At 40.6% G+C, this 21,104-nt stretch overlaps 1 protein-coding gene across 1 annotated transcript in view; it reads right to left on the bottom strand.

Moving 5' to 3' along the window:
• ADAMTS6 (ADAM metallopeptidase with thrombospondin type 1 motif 6) overlaps window positions 1–21,104 on the bottom strand; it is a 310,431-nt gene that overhangs the window by 124,188 nt on the left and 165,139 nt on the right. Inside the window, exon 11 of the mRNA XM_054031218.1 lies at window positions 11,580–11,721. Within this exon, the coding sequence (XP_053887193.1) occupies window positions 11,580–11,721 (142 nt within the window). The remainder of the gene's footprint in view (window positions 1–11,579; window positions 11,722–21,104) is intronic.

Below are 21,104 nucleotides of genomic sequence, written 5' to 3'. Positions count from 1 at the left end.
AATTGAGATTTGATTTTCTTTAATAAAATTTTAAAATCTTAAAAATTGGGACTTTACATTCTTTCAGAATGTATTGATCCATAATATGCTGCACCCTTTGATGAGCATTTGTTAAAATAGAGCATTAAAATAATTTTCTTGAATTCTGACATAATTGAGATGTGCAAAAATTTCTGCCTGATTTATTTCCACCCTCACAACAAAAATATTATTTGTAACATGTTTAGAATTATGAGGGTGATTACGAATCATGGGTGAACCTCAGACAGTTCAGAGGTTTTGCTCAGTTCAGATAAGCACCCAAAAGTTAATATTTTTAATGCTCCATTTCCATAAATGCTCATTATGCGGTGCAGCATGTTATGAATCAAAACATGCTGAAGGAATGTGAAGTGTCATTCTTAAACTTAGACGATTTATGCATATTATGTTACCATCTTATTTGACTAAGTATTGGGTGCTTATCTGAAGCTTTCCAGAACTACAGCGGTCCCACTCAGTAAGTCAGCCTGAAACAAACACCTTTTCTTTCAGACCCACACAGCTTTTTCTATCTCTGTCCCAACCACCTTCCAGCCTCTGAACTGTCATTTATGTCTCCTAATCCACCTTGTAATCTACCATCCTTCTGTAACCCACATTTGGCCACTGGCTCTCGTTCCTCCATTTAAAATTGAACTACAGGGCCTACATGCCTTGGTGGTACGCCTACGTTTAATTTCTATGTGCTCTGGTGTACATCTTTAAAGGTAGGGAGAGATGAACACAGGAGTGCTTTGGTGGGGAAAGTGGGAGTGAGTCAGGATGGTGGTTGATGTTGCTTTTGTGGGAGTTTGTAAGGCAAAGGATGGAAAAGGATGAAAAACCCAAGGGGTATTAGAAAGAGCCAAGTCTATGGTCCTGCTTAATAGAACCCATGCTAATCTTAAAAAAAGATGCAAGTACAGTTCAAGAACAAAGCAGTACTTCAAATTGGTTTTTACTTAGGGAATGATTATGAAAGTACTTCTCAGGCAAAACTCTGACAGACTTCAATAATTTTGAATTAAAAAGACCTGCATGATTGGACCCTTAGCGATAACAGATTTTGCACTTGATAGCCAAGATAGTCTCACCTTAAAGAATAATAGAAATTAGAGAGCCTATAATGATAAAGTATAATGTTAAAAGCTCAGATCCTCTCTCAGCCTACAAAAAGTTTTAGCACACATTTATGAACTAGATACAAAAAGGTATAAATCAGTGCCCAATTGAATTATTTAGGCTCTTCTGACAAACATTAAAATATAATGTGAATTCAGTGTGATATGATTCAAGTGGAAAAAGAAGGTCACAATACAGTGAGTTAGGAGGGACTAGATAGGAATTTATGAAAACATAATTCACACTATATATCATAATGTCAGTGGTTGAGGGAATGAAGAAAAGGTGGAAACTGTCAGTTATTCAGGTGAAGACCCCCAAATGATTTCTCTTTTTTCTTTTTGGAAAAGCATCTCTCAGAATCTGCTCTCACATCCTCACATTTATTTCCGTCATCACAAAGGCCCCAAGTTAGGCTAACAGCATATCTCATCAACATCACTTAGCTGGACTAGGTTACTTGTGTACAACAAGGAACACTTCATTCACCGCAAGTGGTAGGTCATGCTACTTCTGCAGCATTGATTATTTCTCTATATATAAAACATCCATTAGTATGTCAAAATACAAGTGTGACAATCCATTACTTTTATGCCCCCTGAATATTTAAAACTAGAGCACCCCACTACAATGTCTACTATAACTTCAATCCTTTTGCAGTTTTATTTTCCATTGAAAGAAGTACTGTAGAACTGGAAATAACTGCTGCCCATTCAGTCTTCTTTGTTATTTTTTTCTGGATTTGAAAAGTATGAAAATTAATTGGCCATTTTCTTTTTAGTTAAGATATTCTGACAGTCTATGCTGAAACCGGCTGCAAGAGGCTTTAAGCTCTGTTCCTAAAATTCAAACAAGCCACACATAGTCCTTAGCTTTCCCTGGCACTGCAATCTACTCAACAAAGGAAACAGAAGTATGAACCTGGACAGTAGAAGGCAGAGAATTAGGTCCTCAGGGAGGGTGCAGCAGTGAAGGTATGAGTATCAGTGCCACTTGATTGCTGTATTAAAGTTTCCAGTAAATTTCCATTGTTGGCAATCAGGTTCATGGGCACTCCCACTGCCTCATAGCAGGCTTCCCAAGAAGAGCAGAGGCACAGCTAGTCCAGCCACTGCTGGGAAATCTATTCGGTAGGAAACATGAGTACTCTCCAGTGCAATGTGATGTGTGTGCGCCCATGGGATCTTAGGTAGGCTGTTGACAGTAGAGGAGCACTCCCTAGTGTGAGAATGTGTGCTGTGGCTACCCATTCTGAGGCAATTTGAGTGCTTCCTTTTGCAGCTTGCATGACTTAAACTTCATTTGCACTCAGATTAGGTTGCCAGGCATCCAGTTTTCAACCGGAATGTCTAGTCGAAAAGAGACCCTGGCGGCTCCGGTCAGCACTGCTGACCAGGTAATTAAAAGTCTGGTTGGTGGGGCTGGCAGGCTCCCTACCTGGCTCCGCATGGCTCCCGGAAGCAGCGATATATCCCTCTGGCTCCTAGGCGAAGGGACATCCAAGGTGGCTCCACGTACTGCCCCCCACCCCGTGCAACAGCTCTGCAGCTCCCATTGGTTAGGAACCACAGCCAATGGGAGCTGCAGGGGTGGTGCCTGCGGGCAGAGGCAGCCTGTCCATGCCTCTGCCTAGGAGTCGAGGGACATACCGGTCGCTTCTGGGGAGCCCCCCCAGGTAAGCGCCACCAGGAGCCCACTCCCTGCACCACCTCCTGCACCTCAACCCTCTGCCCCTGCTCTAAGCCTCCTCCCATACCATAACTCCTCCCAGAGCCTGCACCCCCTCTGCATCCCAACCTCCTGCCCCAGCCCTGAGCCCTCTCCTGCACTCTGAATCCCTTGGCCCCAGCCCGGAGCCGCCTTCTGCACCCCAAAACCCTCCCGGAGCCCATACCCCAACCCCCTGCCCCAGCCCGGAGCCCCCTTCTGCACCCTGAACCCCTCATTTCTGGCACCACCCTGGAACCCACACTCCAAGCCCAGAGCCCATACCCCCTCCCAAACTGCAACTCTCTGCCTCATCTCAGAGCCCCCTCCCACACTCCAAACCCCTTAGCTCCCCCTGCAGCCTGAAGTCTCCTCCTGCACCCCAAAATCCTTATCCCTAGTCCCACCCCAGAGCCCACATCCCAACCCCCTACCCCATCCCAGAGCTCCCACCCACACCCTGAACCTCTCATTTCTGGCCTCACCCTGGAGCCTGCACCCCCCATACGGAGACCTCATGCCTTCCTGCACCCCAAACCCGTGCCTCAGCCTGATGAAAAGAGCGAGTGAATGAGGGTGGGGGAGAACGAGCAACCGGGGGGGGGGGGGGGGGGATGGGCCTCAGAGCAGCGACAGCTCCAGGCACCAGCGCTCCAAGCACGTGCCTGGAGCGGCAAGCTGCGGGGAGCGCCCTGCCAGTCCCTGCGAGGGCGGCAGTCAGGCAGCCTTCGGCGGCTTGCCTGCCGATCCCGCAGATTCGGCGGCAGGTACCCCAAATCCGGGGGACTGGAGACCTCCCGCAGGCAGGCCGCCAAAGGCAGCCTGCCTGCCATGCTTAGGGCAGCAAAAAAACTAGAGCCGCCACTGAGAAGGGGCAGGAGGTAGGGCGAGGGTGTTCAGTTTTGTGCGATTAGAAAGTTGGCAATCCTAACGCAGATATGCACAAATAAAATGCAAATAAGAACTGTGACATTTGAGTTTCCTGGTATCTTAGCTGACAATTTGACTGGAGAGCTTGAGTACACTCATCAGACCATGACCAACAAGAGAAATATCAATCCCTGCTAAAGTACATTACTTGATGTATGGGCAAAATTCTATTCTTAGATGTGCATAGATGGCTCCCCAAGTAGAAGCAGGCATTTGCATATGAAACAAAGTTTGGCCCCTTATGTATCTGTCTGTATTCCATTAAAGGTGCAGCAGCAAAGGAGGCAATTAGTGTACTAAAGAATGGCTAAGCATTATCCATAAGTCCACATTAGCAGTCAACATCTTCACAGATAGTAAAATGCACCACAACAAAGTCAACCATATGCATAAAGTGTTAACCTCTATAAAAATGTCTGAGGTTTTAGCCATTGCCCTAAGAATCTGTGACCCAGTTCTATGACTTGATGCAAACCAGTAATAAAGCTGTGCATTATTTTAAACCACAAAACTATAGTTAAAGTCATGCATATTTCAAGTATTATTTAAACTAATAAAACAAGAAAATTCAAAGTCAAAGCTGAGATTCCTTCCTGAATTAACCCAGAGCCAGACTTTGACCAGTCATTATGCAGGTGCTCAGGGTTTTGGGGAGACAGGGCAAGGAGCCTTCCCTCCTTTATTGTCCTTACGCAGAGGCCAGTGACAAATGTTCCCAGTGCATTTGCTCAAGGACAAAGAGGCCTTGTACCACCAGTGGCACTAGCACTCAAAGAGAATGGGGAAATTTGGGGCCATGGTTGCTGCCACAGAGAGGAATGCACACTACATCAACTTAAAAGGTGTAACCGTATCCATGTTCCACATGGATGCCAGGGAACTACAGTGCCACAATACCCCAGAAAACTCCTCTGCACTGCATTCAATAAGGGACAGTATCTTTAAGGCAGGGGTAGGCAATCTATGGCACGTGTGCCAAAGGTGGCACGAGAGCTGATTTTCAGTGGCACTCACACTGCCTGGGTCCTGGCCATCGGTCCGGGGAGCTCTGTATTTTAATTTAATTTTAAATGAAGCTTCTTAAACATTTTAAAAACCTTATTTACTTTACATACAATAGTTTAGTTATATATTATAGACTTATAGAAAGAGACCTTCTAAAAACGTTAAAATGTATTACTGGCAAGCAAAACCTTAAATTAGAGTGAATAAATGAAGACTCAGCACACCACTTCTGAAAGGTTGCCTACTCCTGCTTTAAGGCATGCACTGACTTCAGGAAGAGCTGTACACATGTATCCTATGGCAGAATTTGGCCCAATGAAAGTCATGAGGCTGAAAATGTAATCTAAACAGAAAATTCACATTTTAAAAACATTGGGGCAAGTCTTCCTCTCAGTTTATATAGGTATAAATTTAGAGTAACTCCAATGGGATCTCATATCTGCCTCTGGTAATTCCCTGGTACCCTGTGGATGTGTCTCCATTATAGATCAGCATGAGAGGAGCTCCAGAGGGCTCCAAAGGGCTTATTGAGTGTAAGGAGCACAGAAGGTAGGCAACATCCTGTGTCACTGTCCTTTTATGATTCCAAGGCCGTGGCTACACTCAAAACTTCAAAGCGCTGCCGTGGGAGCGCTTTGAAGTGCAAGTGTGGTCACGGCGCTCTGTGGGAGAGAGCTCTCCCAGCGCTGCAGGTACTCCACCTCCATGAGGGGATTAGCTTACAGCGCTGGGACCATGGCTCCCAGCACTGGGGCACTGTTTACACTGGCGCTTTACAGCGCTGTAACTTGCTGCGCTCAGGGGGGTGTTTTTTCACACCCCTGAGTGAGAAAGTTGCAGCGCTGTAAAGCGCCAGTGTAGCCACAGCCCAAGATTATCCTAGCAGATACCTAAGAAGGAGTTAATATTCCTCAAAGTAGCATTATCTCCCTGGGTGGGGTTTTCAAAAGTGCTCTGGGGCTAATTCTATGTAGTTTTGCCACTGGCTTCAATGGGAGAAGCGTTAGGCCAATACTGAATACTTTTGAAGAAAAACAACAACTCTTTAGGTGCAGCTACTACAAGAAAACCAGAGGGAGACCCAGCTAATGGCAGCCAGGCTCCAGCTGAAGCTGTGCTGTCAGTAGGAAGAAGGACAACTGAGGAGAGAGAATATTTCGTTTAGTAGCAGTAGTAATCATAATAGTGTTAGCACCACCACTACTAGCCAGAGACCTCATCACAGTGAGGGCCCCCTTGTATACACGTCATACAAACACATAGATAGACAGTGTCACTGAAGCACCCACAATCTGAGGCAAATACTTGTGCATGTACTTAAATTAAGCATGAGTCATAAATGGGACTCCTCAGGTGTTTAAAGTTAAGAATGTGCATAAGTGTTTGCAGGATTAGGACTTAATTTGAGACCAGAAGTAACAAGTAAATGTAATAAGCACATAGAGGGAATGGGGAGGGAAACAGTGATAGAAATCACTTATAAAGGCTAGCTATGAGTACAACTACACCTCTACCCTGATATGACGCTATCCTCGGGAGCCAAAAAATTTTACCACGTTATAGGTGAAACCGCGTTATATCGAACTTGCTTTGATCCGCCGGAGCACGCAGCCCTGCCCCCCTGGAGCACTGCTTTACCACATTATATCCGAATTCGTGTTATATCGGGTTGCTTTATATCGGGGTAGAGGTGTAGATGGTTTTCAGTCAATTTTTTTTTTCTAAATAATAAGGACGGTATAAGCCTAGAATTCTCAAAGGCACAAAGGAAAGTTAGAAGCCCAACACTAATCAAAAATCAATGGGAGTTGGGCCCTTAATTCCCTAAAGCCCCTTTGAAAATCCCAGCCTAAATATATAAAATAGATCTGATACTCAGCTTCCTGGGTTCATCAGTAATCTCTCTGGAGTCCAGGCAGTTTACTGATGAACCCAGGAAGCTGAATAGTACATACTGCCTCCTCAGCTTCCCGGGACCTGCCTGGGGCATAATAAAGCAAAACTTCCCCCGCCAAACGCCGCAACCAGGCATCCGGCCGCCGCCTTTCTGGCCTATTATACCCGCTGCCAATGAGGACAAGCCTCAGAAAATTGCAGAAAAGTAATAATGGACCTTATTATTTGTGGTAAAAAGTCCCATTATTACTTTTCGATGATTTTCCGCTGTCAGCCACCCAGGGCTGAGAGTGGGGGCTCCTACTGTCGGCCACCCAGGGCTGAGAGCGGGGGCTCCTACTGTCGGCCACCTGGGGCTGAGAGCGGGGGCTCCTACTGTCGGCCACCTGGGGCTGAGAGCGGGGGCTCCTACTGTCGGCCACCTGGGGCTGAGAGCGGGGGCTCCTGCTGTCGGCCACCTGGGGCTGAGAGCGGGGGCTCCTGCTGTCGGCCACCTGGGGCTGAGAGCGGGGGCTCCTACTGTCGGCCACCTGGGGCTGAGAGCGGGGGCTCCTGCTCTCAGCTCCAGAACGGCCAGGGCTCACACTATCAAAATTACAGTGGAAGCCTAATATTGTGGGATCTGCAATATCACAAATTAAGTAGGGCCATAAATAGATCTAAATAGTCCCTAATCTCTACCTAGATATGGCAGGGAAGTTTTTAAGGGGAATCTTGAAGTTTTCTTTCCTTTCTGACTCATTTCTGACTGTGAGCGTCTTTATTGGAGGATGAGATCTGGGCTGTAGTACTGTCTGAGATTTTGACTGTTGAGGAGGTCACAGCCCCAAGTGGTACGGGTGCATTCAATTAACAGTGAACAAATTCTGCTTTCATTTATGCAGGTTTATTGAAGACACTTTTTTTTTTTACCTTTTTAAGACAATGGAATTTGTATAGGTGTAAATGATAGCAGAATCTTTCCCACAGTGTGGGAAATATTTCCTTTAATATTGCAGTGTCTGTCAATACATGTCCAGGATAGATTACACCTATAAATAACACCTTACTTAATTTCCAATATTGTGGAAATTGCAGATCCCGCAATATTAGGCTTCCACTGCAGTTTTGACAGTGGGAGGCCTGGGTGGCTGACAGAGGGAGGCCCTGCTCTCAGCCTCGGGAGGCCAACAGTGGAAAACCATGAAAAAGTAATAATAGATCTTATTACTGCAAATAATAAGATCCATTATTACTTTTCTGTGATTTTCCATGGCTTGTTCACAACTCAGCTGCAATTTTTGTACAGTCATGCCACGATTTAAGTAGGGCCTTACCTATAAAGCATAAAATTTTCCCATTCCAACTTGGGAAATTTTGAAGTTTTTCATAAAAAAGGAAAGAGTTTCCTGTCCTGGAACACCCAATAGACGAGTGGTTGGAGCAGTCATCTGACTTATGGGAGATCCAGGTTCAAGTCCTTGCTCTACCTGATTTGGGCCAGGGACTTGAACATCAGCACTCTATCTACCAGACTTTTGGCTACTCCAGGGTATGTCTCCCACAATCTCTTTTATTGGAACTGTTCCACTGAGAATAAATAGTTAAATAGTCATTGGAGAAGGGATTTGAACATCAATCTCAAACATCCTAAGTGAGTGCCCTAACCATTGGCTATAAAGTCAGTGTGTCTCACTCTCGCTGACCTCATGAATATTTAATTATTTATACAAAGTGGAACAGTTCCAACTGGAGACACTGAGAGAGTGAGAAAGACTGACTCAGCAGCCTAGTGGTTAAGGCTCTGTCCTGGGATGCAGGAAAATAGCAGAGCAGGGACACAAAGCTGAATCTCCTAACTAAGTGCCTGAACCACTGAGCTATAGAGTCACTCTCTCTGGACCAATTAATTAGTTATATGAAGTGGAACAGCTACAACAGGACAACTCGAAAAAGACCCATCCTACAATAGCCTGGTGAATAGGGCACTCACCTGGACACTGAAGTTTTAGTCCCTAGGTCTGTCACATCCCCAGTAAGCATCCTAACCTGTGGACTATTCTGGGGTGTGGGAACCTCTCTCATTTTGACCAAAACTTCCATCCTGGTTCTGAGAAACATTTCCTGATGAAAGCGCTGTCAAGACTGGTAACTTCTTGTGAAAAGTTTTGGTTTCAACATACTGGCATTTTCCAATGAAAAACCATTTCGCTAGAAAATTCCCAAGCAGTTCTATTTGAGCGGTTGACAGTCTCTCTTCCCATGCCATACAGCCACAGCTGAGATCAGTGGAGTCAGTCAAGCTAGAGACAGGAATCTACTGTTAGATCTCTGTAAAGTTTTCTTTACTTCAGAATTCATTCCTTTCTTGGGCATCAAGGTCCAAATTTGTTAACCTAATGGAAACACTATAATACCCGTCTTTTCCCACAAGCATTTTGACAGGGAGAGGACTGACTGTTGGAAGGATATTATGTCTACTGTGAATGAGCTTTATTTTATTATGTCTACTGGTGCATATTTATATATTCTTTTATTGGAGTGAGATGAACAAGCTATTACAATGATTTACTGTGAAAATTAAATTAAGCAGGGCATCCGAAGCATTGTTTGTGTGCTTGTTTTTAAATGAAAATATATAAATAAATATTCAGCCTAGCTCTTCCTAGCATTTAGATCCAGAATTCAGTCCTGCAAACCCTCGCTCATGTGAGTAGCCCTTTTTCACTTGAATACTCCCAAACTGTTATTGAACTCCCAGAGAAGACATTCCTCTTTCCTCAAGGTCATCAATTGAAATGTGGTATCATTTACATGATAATAATTGCATTTTCAGATACATTATGGTTATTCTGGATAATGTTTAAATGTACATTATTTCCCAGATAGGATGTACAAAGATTTTAAAAACAATCTGTTGTGTAAATATATACAGTTCTGAATCTTGTATTTAGATCCTCTTAAAAAGTGATTTATTTTCCTCGAGACACTTTTTTAGAATTGTTGCTTGACTCACTGATGTGGTACATTAGATGACATCAGTTCACAGCATTGGTGATGTCACACTTGGATTACTGGTTTGTTTTAAATAGTGTCTTAATTCTTCTAGGTTTTCAGTCTGTTTCGTAGCTACACAGGAGTCTTTCTTAACATAATACACAAAGAAAAAAATTAAGAAAAAGAAAGCAGGAATCATAAACCCAAGATTACATAAATCTTCCTTATGTCTATTTGTTTTCATATTTAAGGGAAAGATATTGGTTTAAGAACAGAATACTACTGTACAGTATGATAATCACCAACAATGATAATATAGTTTAGCAAAGAGACTATGAAAAAGTTAATATATATGTGCATTGGTCAGTTTTTGCACAAAATTAACTTTCCAGTTTGATTTAAAATGCAGTATACTTCAAAAGGGCATGGTCCCTATAATGGTTTAAATGCCTGAAAATTTTCTTATTCTGAAAGTACAGAGAGTGTGATGGTAATTTGAAAGGAGAAAAAAGGATGTGTGTGCCCTAGATGTACTGAGAGAAAACAGGGCCCTCAAACCAGAAGGTGTAAGGAGTAAGAACTTAAAGAGAAACAATAAAGGCCAAAAGTGCTTTGGTGGGGGGTCAAGAATGGGAGACCCACCCAGCCAGCCAGCGACATACAATTTTTAAATCCATTGCCCTATATGATCACATAAGATCCATCCTAAGAATAACACGGATTTATCACCCAAGGGTTATTAAAAACAAACTCCCTCTGTATTTTAGCCCTATTAGAAGTGATTACTGCAAGTGCAATGATTACTGTTTATTTGAATGATCTAAATATTTTAATTTTATTCCGTATATTATACATTGGTTTCATTATAATAGTTTACTATTGTAAACTACAAAACGAACTTTTCTAGCTTTATTCAGATTTAATCTTCAACTACTGAAACTATCTGATGACTATCATTGATGAAAGCATCATTGTAACAGATGTAATCTTGGGCTGCAAGATTTTCTTTAAAACAATATTTTAAAATACATTGCATAAACTGTTTAAAATAGCAGTGTGCAAATAGCTATTGCTAACCCTACTGGAAATTCAACTGAAATTTGGTGGGGGAGAATAAATCTTTCACTCTGCCATTCTTATCAGCAGCTATTTTAGTATCCCTTTTGGCTATTTAGTTTCTCATTACTCTGTGTTCCTGCCCAATTATCTGTTTTAGTAGGAGGTTTGAGCAGTGTGTGAAACAACCTCAATGCCAGGAAATATGAATTGAAACAGATAGACCTGGCAAAAAAAAAAAAAAAAAAAGAAGTAGAAAATGGCTGCAAAATGTAGCTTTAAATTAAAAAATTAAAGTCAGCACCACAAACTTCATATTTCAAGATTTGATACATTGTGGGCCTGATTCTGCTCCTCTGGAAGTCAATGAGAGTTTTTAAATTGACTTCGAAGGAAGCAGGACAGAGCCTAATCAGCTATTTGGCCTGCCTTACTTAAAAGACACTTATCCAACTCATTAATATCCAGAGAGACAAGCTTTCGAGTTTACACAGAGCTCTTCTTCAGATCAGGCTCTGTGTAAGCTCGAAAGCTTGTCTTTCTCACCAATAGAAGTTGGTCCAATAAAAGATATAACCTCACCCACCTTGTCTCTCTAATATCCTGGGACTGACACAGCTACCACAACACTGCATACATTCATTATTACCCAAACATTTGGGAATACAGTATACACAAATGACTCAAGCAAAAGATGCAGCATAAGGATTAAAACCTCTTGCTCTTTATTTACACAGGCGGTATTGCATGGATTACTATAGGAAAACTGTGTCACTCAGTATTGTATCTAACTAAATTTTTTGTCATGAAGGAATATATACAAATGACTAAGCAGAACACTCAGCATAAGGATTAAGACTTCTTACCCCATATTTACATTGGCGGGATGTTGCTCCATACTGGAAGCGACACTGTTCATCAGCATCATACACCTGACCTGGGGCCACAGCAGGATAAAGAAAGTCACGCTTGGGAGGCTCATTATCAAGGCAAGTACCACGGCCTGAACTGTTCAACATAAAGGACCAAAGGAATTAGGAACTCTATTGACTGTTAATCACAGTTATGATATCATGTATTTAGTTCTTAGTTTTAACAGCATTGGGTGTGTGAAACAGATAAGGTTGCAAATAAACAAACAGTGAAATGGTACACCCATGGTGAAAAATTATAATTAGGAGGGAATTAAGAGATCAGAATAATTTCTCATGAATTAATATTAATTAACAAAAATACTCATTTTAGACAATTAAATGGATTTAATGTTATCTTTAAAAAAATTTAAATAATTTCTGAGCCACACAAGACTGATTTTCATTTCTGTTCTAAGCCTATTTGTTCTCATTGGAAACATAACCACCTCTAGTTGTAGAATTAAAAACAAAAAATGAAACCAATAAAATAAATGTCGTGTAACCCTTCAGGACTAGTACTGATCCTACAAACAGTTAAGCACTTGTGCAACCTTATGCATGTGAGAACTCCGCTGTCTTCTGTGGGAATATTCAAGGCTTGGTCTACATTAAAAAGTTAAGTTGCCCCAATTACATCACTATGGGGTGTGAAAAATTCATATTCCTGAGCAACATAGTTAAACTGACCTAACCCTGGTGTAGACAGCGATGTCAACAGAAGAATTCCTTCATCAACCTAGCTACTACCTCTCAGGGATATGGATTACCTATGCCGACAGGAGAACTCCTTCCAGCGGCATAGATAGTGTCTACACTGAAGTGCTGCAGCTGTGTTGCTGTATCATTTCAAGTATAGACAAGTCCCAAGTATATAAAGATATGCTTAAGTGTTTGCAGGATTGGGTCCTTAATCTATATTCTTCCATCTGGGCAAAGAAATAGATAGTGTGGTAAAAATTGTCTATGGTTTTTAAATATGCCAATAAGAGGTGGGGTGAATGACAAAATACCTGGAGCCAAAGGTCTCTGTTCTAATGCATTAGTAGCGTTTAATCTGACAAATTTCACATTTCAGTGAGGGTCATCATTCGTTAAAAAGTTAATGTTTTCTTCTTTATAATCACTGTCGTTTTTTTCAAAGTATGCCCATGTTCAACAATAATATTTTAATGCAGTGGAACAAATAATATAAAGAAAGCCAAAAGTCAGACAGAGTTCCTTTGTTAGAAAGCTTTATGTTTTGCTAAATATGATTGTTCAGTTTTATTTAGTGTGCATAAAATAGGACAGATGCTTTTTTACTTTAATTTCACATGTGAATATGTTAGAATTTTTAAAGAATCCCTATGCCAACATTTAAAAAAAAATTCATTACTTTTTATTTGGAGATAAATAAGAGAAAAACACCCTTTAATTATGCATTGTATTGTCTTAATTTTTAACCCTAATTTCTTCATATTTTCTAAATATTTCAACAAAACTACTGAAGGAAAAAACACTGAACATTAAAAAAGGCAAGTATCAATGAAGGCATCGATCATGTGAACACACAAGTAACTTTATGCAGTTAGTAATACCAATGAATTAAATGGATCTACTCACAAGTGTAAAGTTATTCACATGCACAAACGTTTGCAGGATCAGGGCTCAAAGCATTTTCCCCAATACATCTTCAAAACACCAAATGCAAAGGATTCAGAGATAATAACCAGAGTCCTTTCTTCTTTAACCCAGTTGTCAATGTAAAATTTTCTTTTCTTTTTTTAACGCAGCAGCTGTTGATGAGCCTGATCTTACATTTCCTGTGCACCCAAATGTTTCATTGTTTGCACTGATCACTTTGGGTGTGGAAAGAACACAGACCAATATTTTAAATAGTGCAGAAGCATCACCTACCACCTGGTTCTGCACTCCTTGTTCAGACAAACGTCAAACAGGAATTTTGCTTAAAAAGCAGTGAAGAATTGAGCATCTAGCATCTGCTCTAGCTACTATTGCAGACAATGGGGAAATTTCCACTGATTTCAGTGGTGCAGCACTGGATTTTTAAGTCCTAATGCTGCAAGCTGATGGCACGGTCAGATGCCTGCAAAGCCCTGTTGACTTCAATGGAGCTCTGTGTGTGCATAAGGGTCTGCCTATTCATATTAGTTTACAGGATCAGGCCTTAATCTATAAAACTACTTTTCTCCACCATCCTCCATACACCCAAAAAAAATCCTTAATCGCAAGGAGAATTATAGATCTTTCATGTTAATTTCAAATCATCTAAATTAAAGTCCCTTAAGAATATTCAGAAGCTTGCCTCCTCTGCTCTAATGAAAGCACTCTCATTATAATGAAGTCCAAATAGACATAGTAATAAGAAAACCAAGAGAATGATTAGAAAGCAGTCATTCACTTAAAGGGGCTAGATTACATCACCATTACCAAGACTGAATAATTTAGGTTTCTCTCTTTCATTCTATTCCAGAACTATTATTTCTTTCAAAGTACTTGGATGATTGACGCATTTTATAAACTTCTATAGAAGTACAGAAATCTGACACTCTGTATTTTATAAATTAAGAAAATTTGGAACAGAATTGCCATGAGTTATGAAAAATAGAACCCTGCTACCAGGGACTCCCCTCTGACCGCTGAAGGTCCTGGGGAGGCTATGCAAAAAAAAAAAAAAATGAATACAGATTGAGGCTGTATTAAAATTTTCCACAAAATTTCCATGAGGCCGGAAGAGCTATATGTCTCACTCTTGATCCTCCACCCTGACCATCTCCGTCTCTATTACCCCCTCCAGTGCAGATGCCAGACAACACAGAGAGAGGTCAAACAGGTTCTAAGGGAATGTTATGGAGGCATCTGGCCACACTTCTGCATGGAGGTCCCCTCTCTAAGCACAAAAGTAGTAGGTGTGATTTGGGCCAATGATTAAAATCCAAATGAAACCACAGAAACATAGATGAGGATGAAGAAACTGACAAGGCCAATGGGAAGGACAAAGGTGCCTCAATTCCCACAACACTGAAATTGCAGTAAATTTATTGTGCTTTCTGTTTTTAACCAATTATCCCATTTAGGTGCCCCAGATAAAGCTGAAAAAACTTCCACAGTACCCTTGACAGTGTTTGGTTAAGGGGGAGGGGAAAAAATCTCTCTGTACCACAAATATGGTGAAAATTTTTAACCTGAGAATGTGATCCAGAATCACTATACAATTTATTTATACACCTAGATGCTACAAGTGTTCCATCAACGTCCCTTTTCTTAATGTTAGGGGGATTCCATAAGTGTATATCTGTGAGACTTTCTGAGCCTGAGTCTAATTGCACTCTATGAGTATGTCTACACTGCAATTAAACATCTGTGGCTGGCTGTATCAGCTGACTCGGGCTCACAGGGCTCGGGCTACAGGCCCACATCTATACCACAATTAAACAGCCCGTAAGTATATAAGATAAGAGTATCTCCACTGAAATTAATTTAGCTACACCAATGTAAAATTGGGATGAGATCAGAGTAAGGCACTCCCTGGCATACTTTTAACCTAAACTTAGTTTTTTATTTTAATATTTCAGGAGAGTCTATAAATTCCTAGTCCTGATTAGATTTAATATACTCTACAAAAGATATTGTAGCATCCTCTTCTTTGAACTTCACAGGCTTAAGCTCTCAAGTTTACCATCACAGCAAAGAGCTGTTATAGCTTTGATCAATTTATTGGCACATGGGAAGACCTACTTTAAAATGTGTTCATCACTATGGCCTTGTTTCTGCAATAGTGAAAACCGCTGCAGCCCTGCAGATGCCATTGTACTATGGGGCTGTTTGAGATAAAGTACTAAAAACCAGATGCAGCACATACTAGCCCCCTTCGGTACTCACATGACAATACTAATCCCCAGAAATCTCAGCAGCATACCCAAAGCCCAGCATGTCAACTTGACGGCTCCTCTCTCTGGCCAAATGTGGCACAGCCCCTGGAGCTCGTGTAGCCCAACAGGAGGATCAGTTCATTCTTAGTGCTCCAGAGTCTGAGGCGCTTCCTCCACTCTCCCGTCCTTCAGGGGTTGGTAGGGGAACCCAGGCCCGCCCACTCCAAGGGGTTCCAGCTCAGGGCCCTCAAATTAAGTAAACAGGGTCAGAAGGATATCAATCCTTCCAGTGCCCTGAGCTCCTTCCTACCTTCCCCTTGGGTCTCTGCAATCTCTCTAGTCTTCTGGTCAGATCATTCCCTTCCTGGGGCGCTGTATTTGGGCTGCTTTCTGGTAGCCTGCAGACAGAAGCTCCTTCCTCCAGCCTGCTAACTCCCTTTTGGTAGCTGCCCCACCTCTCTGCTTTCCAGTCCTTTTATCCTCCCTGCTGTGGGGACTTCCTATCAGTGGTGGCTGGCAGTGTCTATTTTAACCCTTTAGTTGCTGGGATAGCATGGGGTATCAGCATTCAGTGCTGGAGGAAAGTCTGCTCTCAGACCAAACAGCATACTAACATTGAAAATAGGTTTTAAACTTTACAAAACTCGCATATTTTTATAATACATAACTATGTGGAAATCACTGCATCTATAGAGATATTCAGTCATATTTTTACAGTATATTGATAATATACACATATGTATCTGTTGTAAAATGTAAACATGTATAATCTTTTAGTTGATTCTATTAAATATTTTCTTATTAACATATTGATAAATTATTATACCGTGTATCAATTGTGTATCTTTTATATCAAGTTTACATATATCAATAACATATATAAATAACACATTTATATACACATATATAAAAATATGGGATCAATCCTGAATCCTTATTCTGTCCTTTTTCACTCCATACTTTACCTGTTAGTAAGGCTTAGTAAAGACACAGCTGCAGCACTGCAGTTGCACCACTGTACCCCTTCAGTGTAGACACTTACTAGTGTGACAGGAGGGGTTCTCCCATCATTGTAGGTCCTCCACCTCCCCAAGAGGCACTAGCTAGGTTGACCGAAGAATTCTTCCATCAACCTAGCACTGTCTACACTGGGGATTAGGTTGATTTACCTACATCTCTCAGCGGGTGTGGATTTTTCACACCCTTGAGAGAAGTAATTATGCCAATATAACTTTTCAGTGTAGTCCAGTCCTAACGCACATCCTTACATATATTCACACATTTGTTTACCTTTACCCTGATGACTAGTCTAATGGGATTACTCGTGCATAAAGTTAAACACCTGCATAAATATTTGCAGAATCAGAGCCTAAGTATGGTTTGCAGGATTTGGTCCAGTATGTTTAAATTCAAGATGGGCATTAGTTGGATCACTGAATCAAATTCTCCTTGAACTTTGGGGAAGTTTAGCTCTAGATATGAATTAGGACCATCTTTAGTATAAATACAGTAGTTTTGAAGATTATCCATTTCATTTTGGATATAGCATATTCTCATGACATCAATAAATTCTGCCATGCCACAGGCACAGCCCAGCTCTAGGTCACTGATAAACAAACTTAAAAGCAATCATCATATTTCAGTTCCACTATGGATCTCACTCTAAAAACCCTCACCCATGACAGCAGTCCTTAGAGTGATTACTCCCATTTATTTTGAATGGGACTATACTATTAACATGAATAAGGACTACTCACAGGAGTTAGGGTGTGCAGGATTGGGTCCTAAATGCTCCCAACTGTGACACACTTTCATTTTTTCCATTGAATTCCATTGAGCTGATTTGTTGTCCAGTTTATAAACCTGCATTCTAGTTGATCTTTATTGGCTTGGCAGTGCTAACAAGAGAAAATGGGTAGCAAAAACTTACTTTGGTCACCAGCGTAAGCAGTTAGGACTCCGAATATACACAGAGACTGAGTAAGAAGATGCCATTTGAACAGATACTTTTCAGAGTACAACCATATTTAAAGTCTAAGACAAAAAGCATTATAGTCATTCTCTCTGTACATAATCTAGACTTCTGCATAAGAAAAAAAATAGGTCAGTCTGTTAGATTTTTGTAGGGGGAGGAAGTAAAACCATGTTTGTTCTAGTTGCTAAATGTGTTCCTTAACCCATTCTCTCACTCTCCAACTTGTATTTATTTTTTTTAGACTTTTACCTAGGACTGACATTATAGTAGATTACCTGGCCTACATTTGCTCATGTCTCATATCAAAGTCCCTCCCTTTGATTTTCAGTGATTCTGCAGTAATGCTCAATTTTGCTTTCCTTAAATAGAATTAATAAATAATTTGCTATTTTCCCCAATGTTTTCAGCTACTATGCTGTCTATAAAGGATCAGGGTGCAGCAAACTTTTTTTTTTCTTTGATGTTTTGTTCAGGAAGAATATTAGGAAAAGTTTACTGTTCCAAAAGCATTAGTACTGGTCCACCGAAGTATTTCTGGCCCTGAAAGATTGTGAGATATTAGACTAGAAAGCATGGGATCAATCTGTTGCTAAATATTAACTTTATAAAAATTTTTAGTAGTCCACAAAATTGGGCACTGGCCAATTCAGGATTTGGCCCTTTAACTTTTATTTAAATGTTGTGGGACTGTTGAGAAGTTTTATAAAGTAAACATTCAACACCACAAGAAAATGTTAAAAAATATATTAGGTGACTCATGCTTTAAAATCATCCTATTCTAATTACAATGTTGCGCTTTTTCCTTTACTTGAGTTCTGCTATAATTATAATGGTCAATCTCTTAAAACGCGGTAATGCTGGGAAATTATTGCTATATTCTTTTCAAAGATTTGTAGTTGCTCTAAGATGGTATAAATAATTGATTTGTGACTCCAGGAACTTTTAAAATTGCATCAACTATAAACAGCTTAGAATTGAAGCAAGAAGAGAGGGAAAGCAAGATGGTAATTAGAAAGATGTGATTTTAAGTTCTGATACTTTGTATCTCCAGAGTCTCCATTTTTTTATGAAATACATCATTCTTTTCTAGCCCTGGTGATTCATAAGATATCAGACCTTAAGTGTGTCACTGGTTCCTCAGGTAAGAGTGCTTTTTGGCAGAGGGCCAGTATTTTTATATACCAAACCATGAACCTCAGATGACTGAAATTTCCAATCCTTGATCTGTATTTAATTTGGGACTGACTGGTATTCTGATATATATCTCCAGGATCTGAGGCATTTCAGCAGTCATATTCTATTCTATTCATGTTCTTCTACTGCCCTCATCTTGAGGGTTGTTTATTTTTATTTTGTGTCGGCTGTACTGTGTGTGTTTGTTAATGAAGGCCAGGCTAAATAAATGCACCTTACACTTGGAATGGAACTTAATTGAAATGAAACTCTGAGTGATTCATGAAGCCCCAGAAATAGTTGAACATACTTTTATTTCAATATTCTCAGAATTAAAAATGCATACAAACTGGCCTAATTCACTTTCAGCTGCCCTTCAACATCTTGCAAGTTAACCCAAGTCATCACAGAGCCATCATACCATTGATTTTCTTAATTAATAATAGACTAACAGATAGACAGAGCATACTACCTGCAAACACAACATCAGAAAATAGGTAATAAGTCTATTATTACAGAAATTGGTTCTTTATTATTTAAACTGGTCTGGCTTCTAAGGAAATCACCTACAGAATCACAGAGTTTAAGAAATCTAAAAACTAACTACCAAGATATCTGTTGGATAAAAATATACGGCTATATTTGCATCAGAAGGAAGTTCCTAAATTAAACAAAAGACAAATTATTATCCAAAATGTAGAACAATAGGGTGGACTGGAAACAGCAACAATGAGCTACTTAAGTAAGAGAGTGACTTCCCCAAATCTCATATTCACATGCTATGGCAAAGTGAGAAATCAGGGACTTGAATCCACTAGGCTGAGAGCCTCTTAAGCATATTGGCTTCTAAGATAGTTGAGAACACTTGACAAGGCACAGGAGGCACTTAGCACCTTGCAGGCTCAGACCATAATGAATAAAGGTCCAATAGAAGGCATTATTAAGACCCACTAATGTGGAAGAAGGGGAAATTTTACTTACCTGTTAAATCTTCCTTTGAGATGTTCTATAGAGACAGAACACTAAGACTATGATGATGTCATACCCTCCATAATAAGGGTCTAGCCACATCAGCCTTCAGTTGAATATTTCTAAAGTAGTTCCAAAGAAAAAAATTAGACTAACACTATTCAATAACCACTAACAAATAACTTAAACTGTAGCAATCTGAGTATTGGTTTATGACTATGCACTGAAACTCTCAGCAATGAGATAGAAACTCAAATTTTGCAGGATGGGGGCCCGGACTGATACAGAAGATCTCAAAAAAGAAAATTAGCAGCTAAAGAAAATTTCTACCTTCTCTCTTAGTATGTTCCATACTAGTCCAGATATTGAAACCTCCCAAAGCAGTTAATTTTTGTATAGATGGGATTATCACTCATTTTTGCCCGCAATACCCTCCTGAAAAGGCCACAACTGTAAACCTTTTCTGTACTGTTTGACAAAGATGTGGGCAGAAACCCAGGAGAAAAATCTGCAACGCCCTATTAAAGAAGTTCCTTCTTTCTGCCTATGGAAAGCCTAGTAAATAGGTATTGTGACCTTTAAAGATCTGATGTTTCCTTTTCTGATCTAACATAAAAGTCTCTCTGATCAGTACCTTAATCCATCTACACATGGTGGAATTGGAGGCCACTTGACCTTTAAATCCTATAGGATGAAAGATCTTTGAGACTTTGGCCAAAACTGTGGCATCTTTTTAAAGAAAGTCTGTAAGGCCCTATGGACATCCAAGTAATGCAGTCTTTCCTCTTTAGGAATCTTAGGGGCTGAAAGTGGGTAGGATGGATTCCCTGTTCAGGTGAAAGGCCAGCAAGTCTTGGCCTTGAATTACAGCAGAGCACCCAGCAACCCTCTTATTCTGGTGAAAAATCATATACTATTGCTTGAAGATAAGGCCTTGCTCTCCTATTGCTAAACATACACTGCTACTAAAAATAAGAACAGTACTTAAGCATATTAATTATTGGGAAATCCTTATCCAATATTCAAAAAGGAGGAACCATAAAAACATTCATCACCAGTTTCAAATTCCATTCAGAAACCAGGGGATAAACTACCAGTGTTACCTTATTTGCTGCCTGCAGAAACCTGGCCACAATACTGGTGTGGCAGCCTATTGAGACCATGTCCATTAAATCTCTGAAATCCACAATAGTTACTGTAATGAAACTTAAACTCTAATGAAACTGACCCTCATGCCAAAGACTAGACCAGTTGTAGGAAATTCACTTATGACTGGTACCATGGCTTTGAATGGCACTGTCTTCACTTTGCCATATAAAGTTCTCCAAATCCTAGAGTATGGCTTTGAATCTGATGGCTTCCTTGATTGCAGAGATCACTTTTTGTGAAGAAACCACAGAATTAACAGGAGCCAGTGAAGATGTGAAGAGTGGAGGAGGGGAGAACATAGACATGTTCACCAGGTCCAGGTATCACAGGTTTCTCAGC

The sequence above is a fragment of the Malaclemys terrapin genome, chromosome 6 (assembly GCF_027887155.1).
Source record: "Malaclemys terrapin pileata isolate rMalTer1 chromosome 6, rMalTer1.hap1, whole genome shotgun sequence".
Classification (NCBI taxonomy): Eukaryota; Metazoa; Chordata; order Testudines; family Emydidae; genus Malaclemys; species Malaclemys terrapin.
The sequence above is the reverse complement of the archived record's forward strand: the minus strand, read 5'-3'. Positions and strand labels throughout refer to the sequence as shown.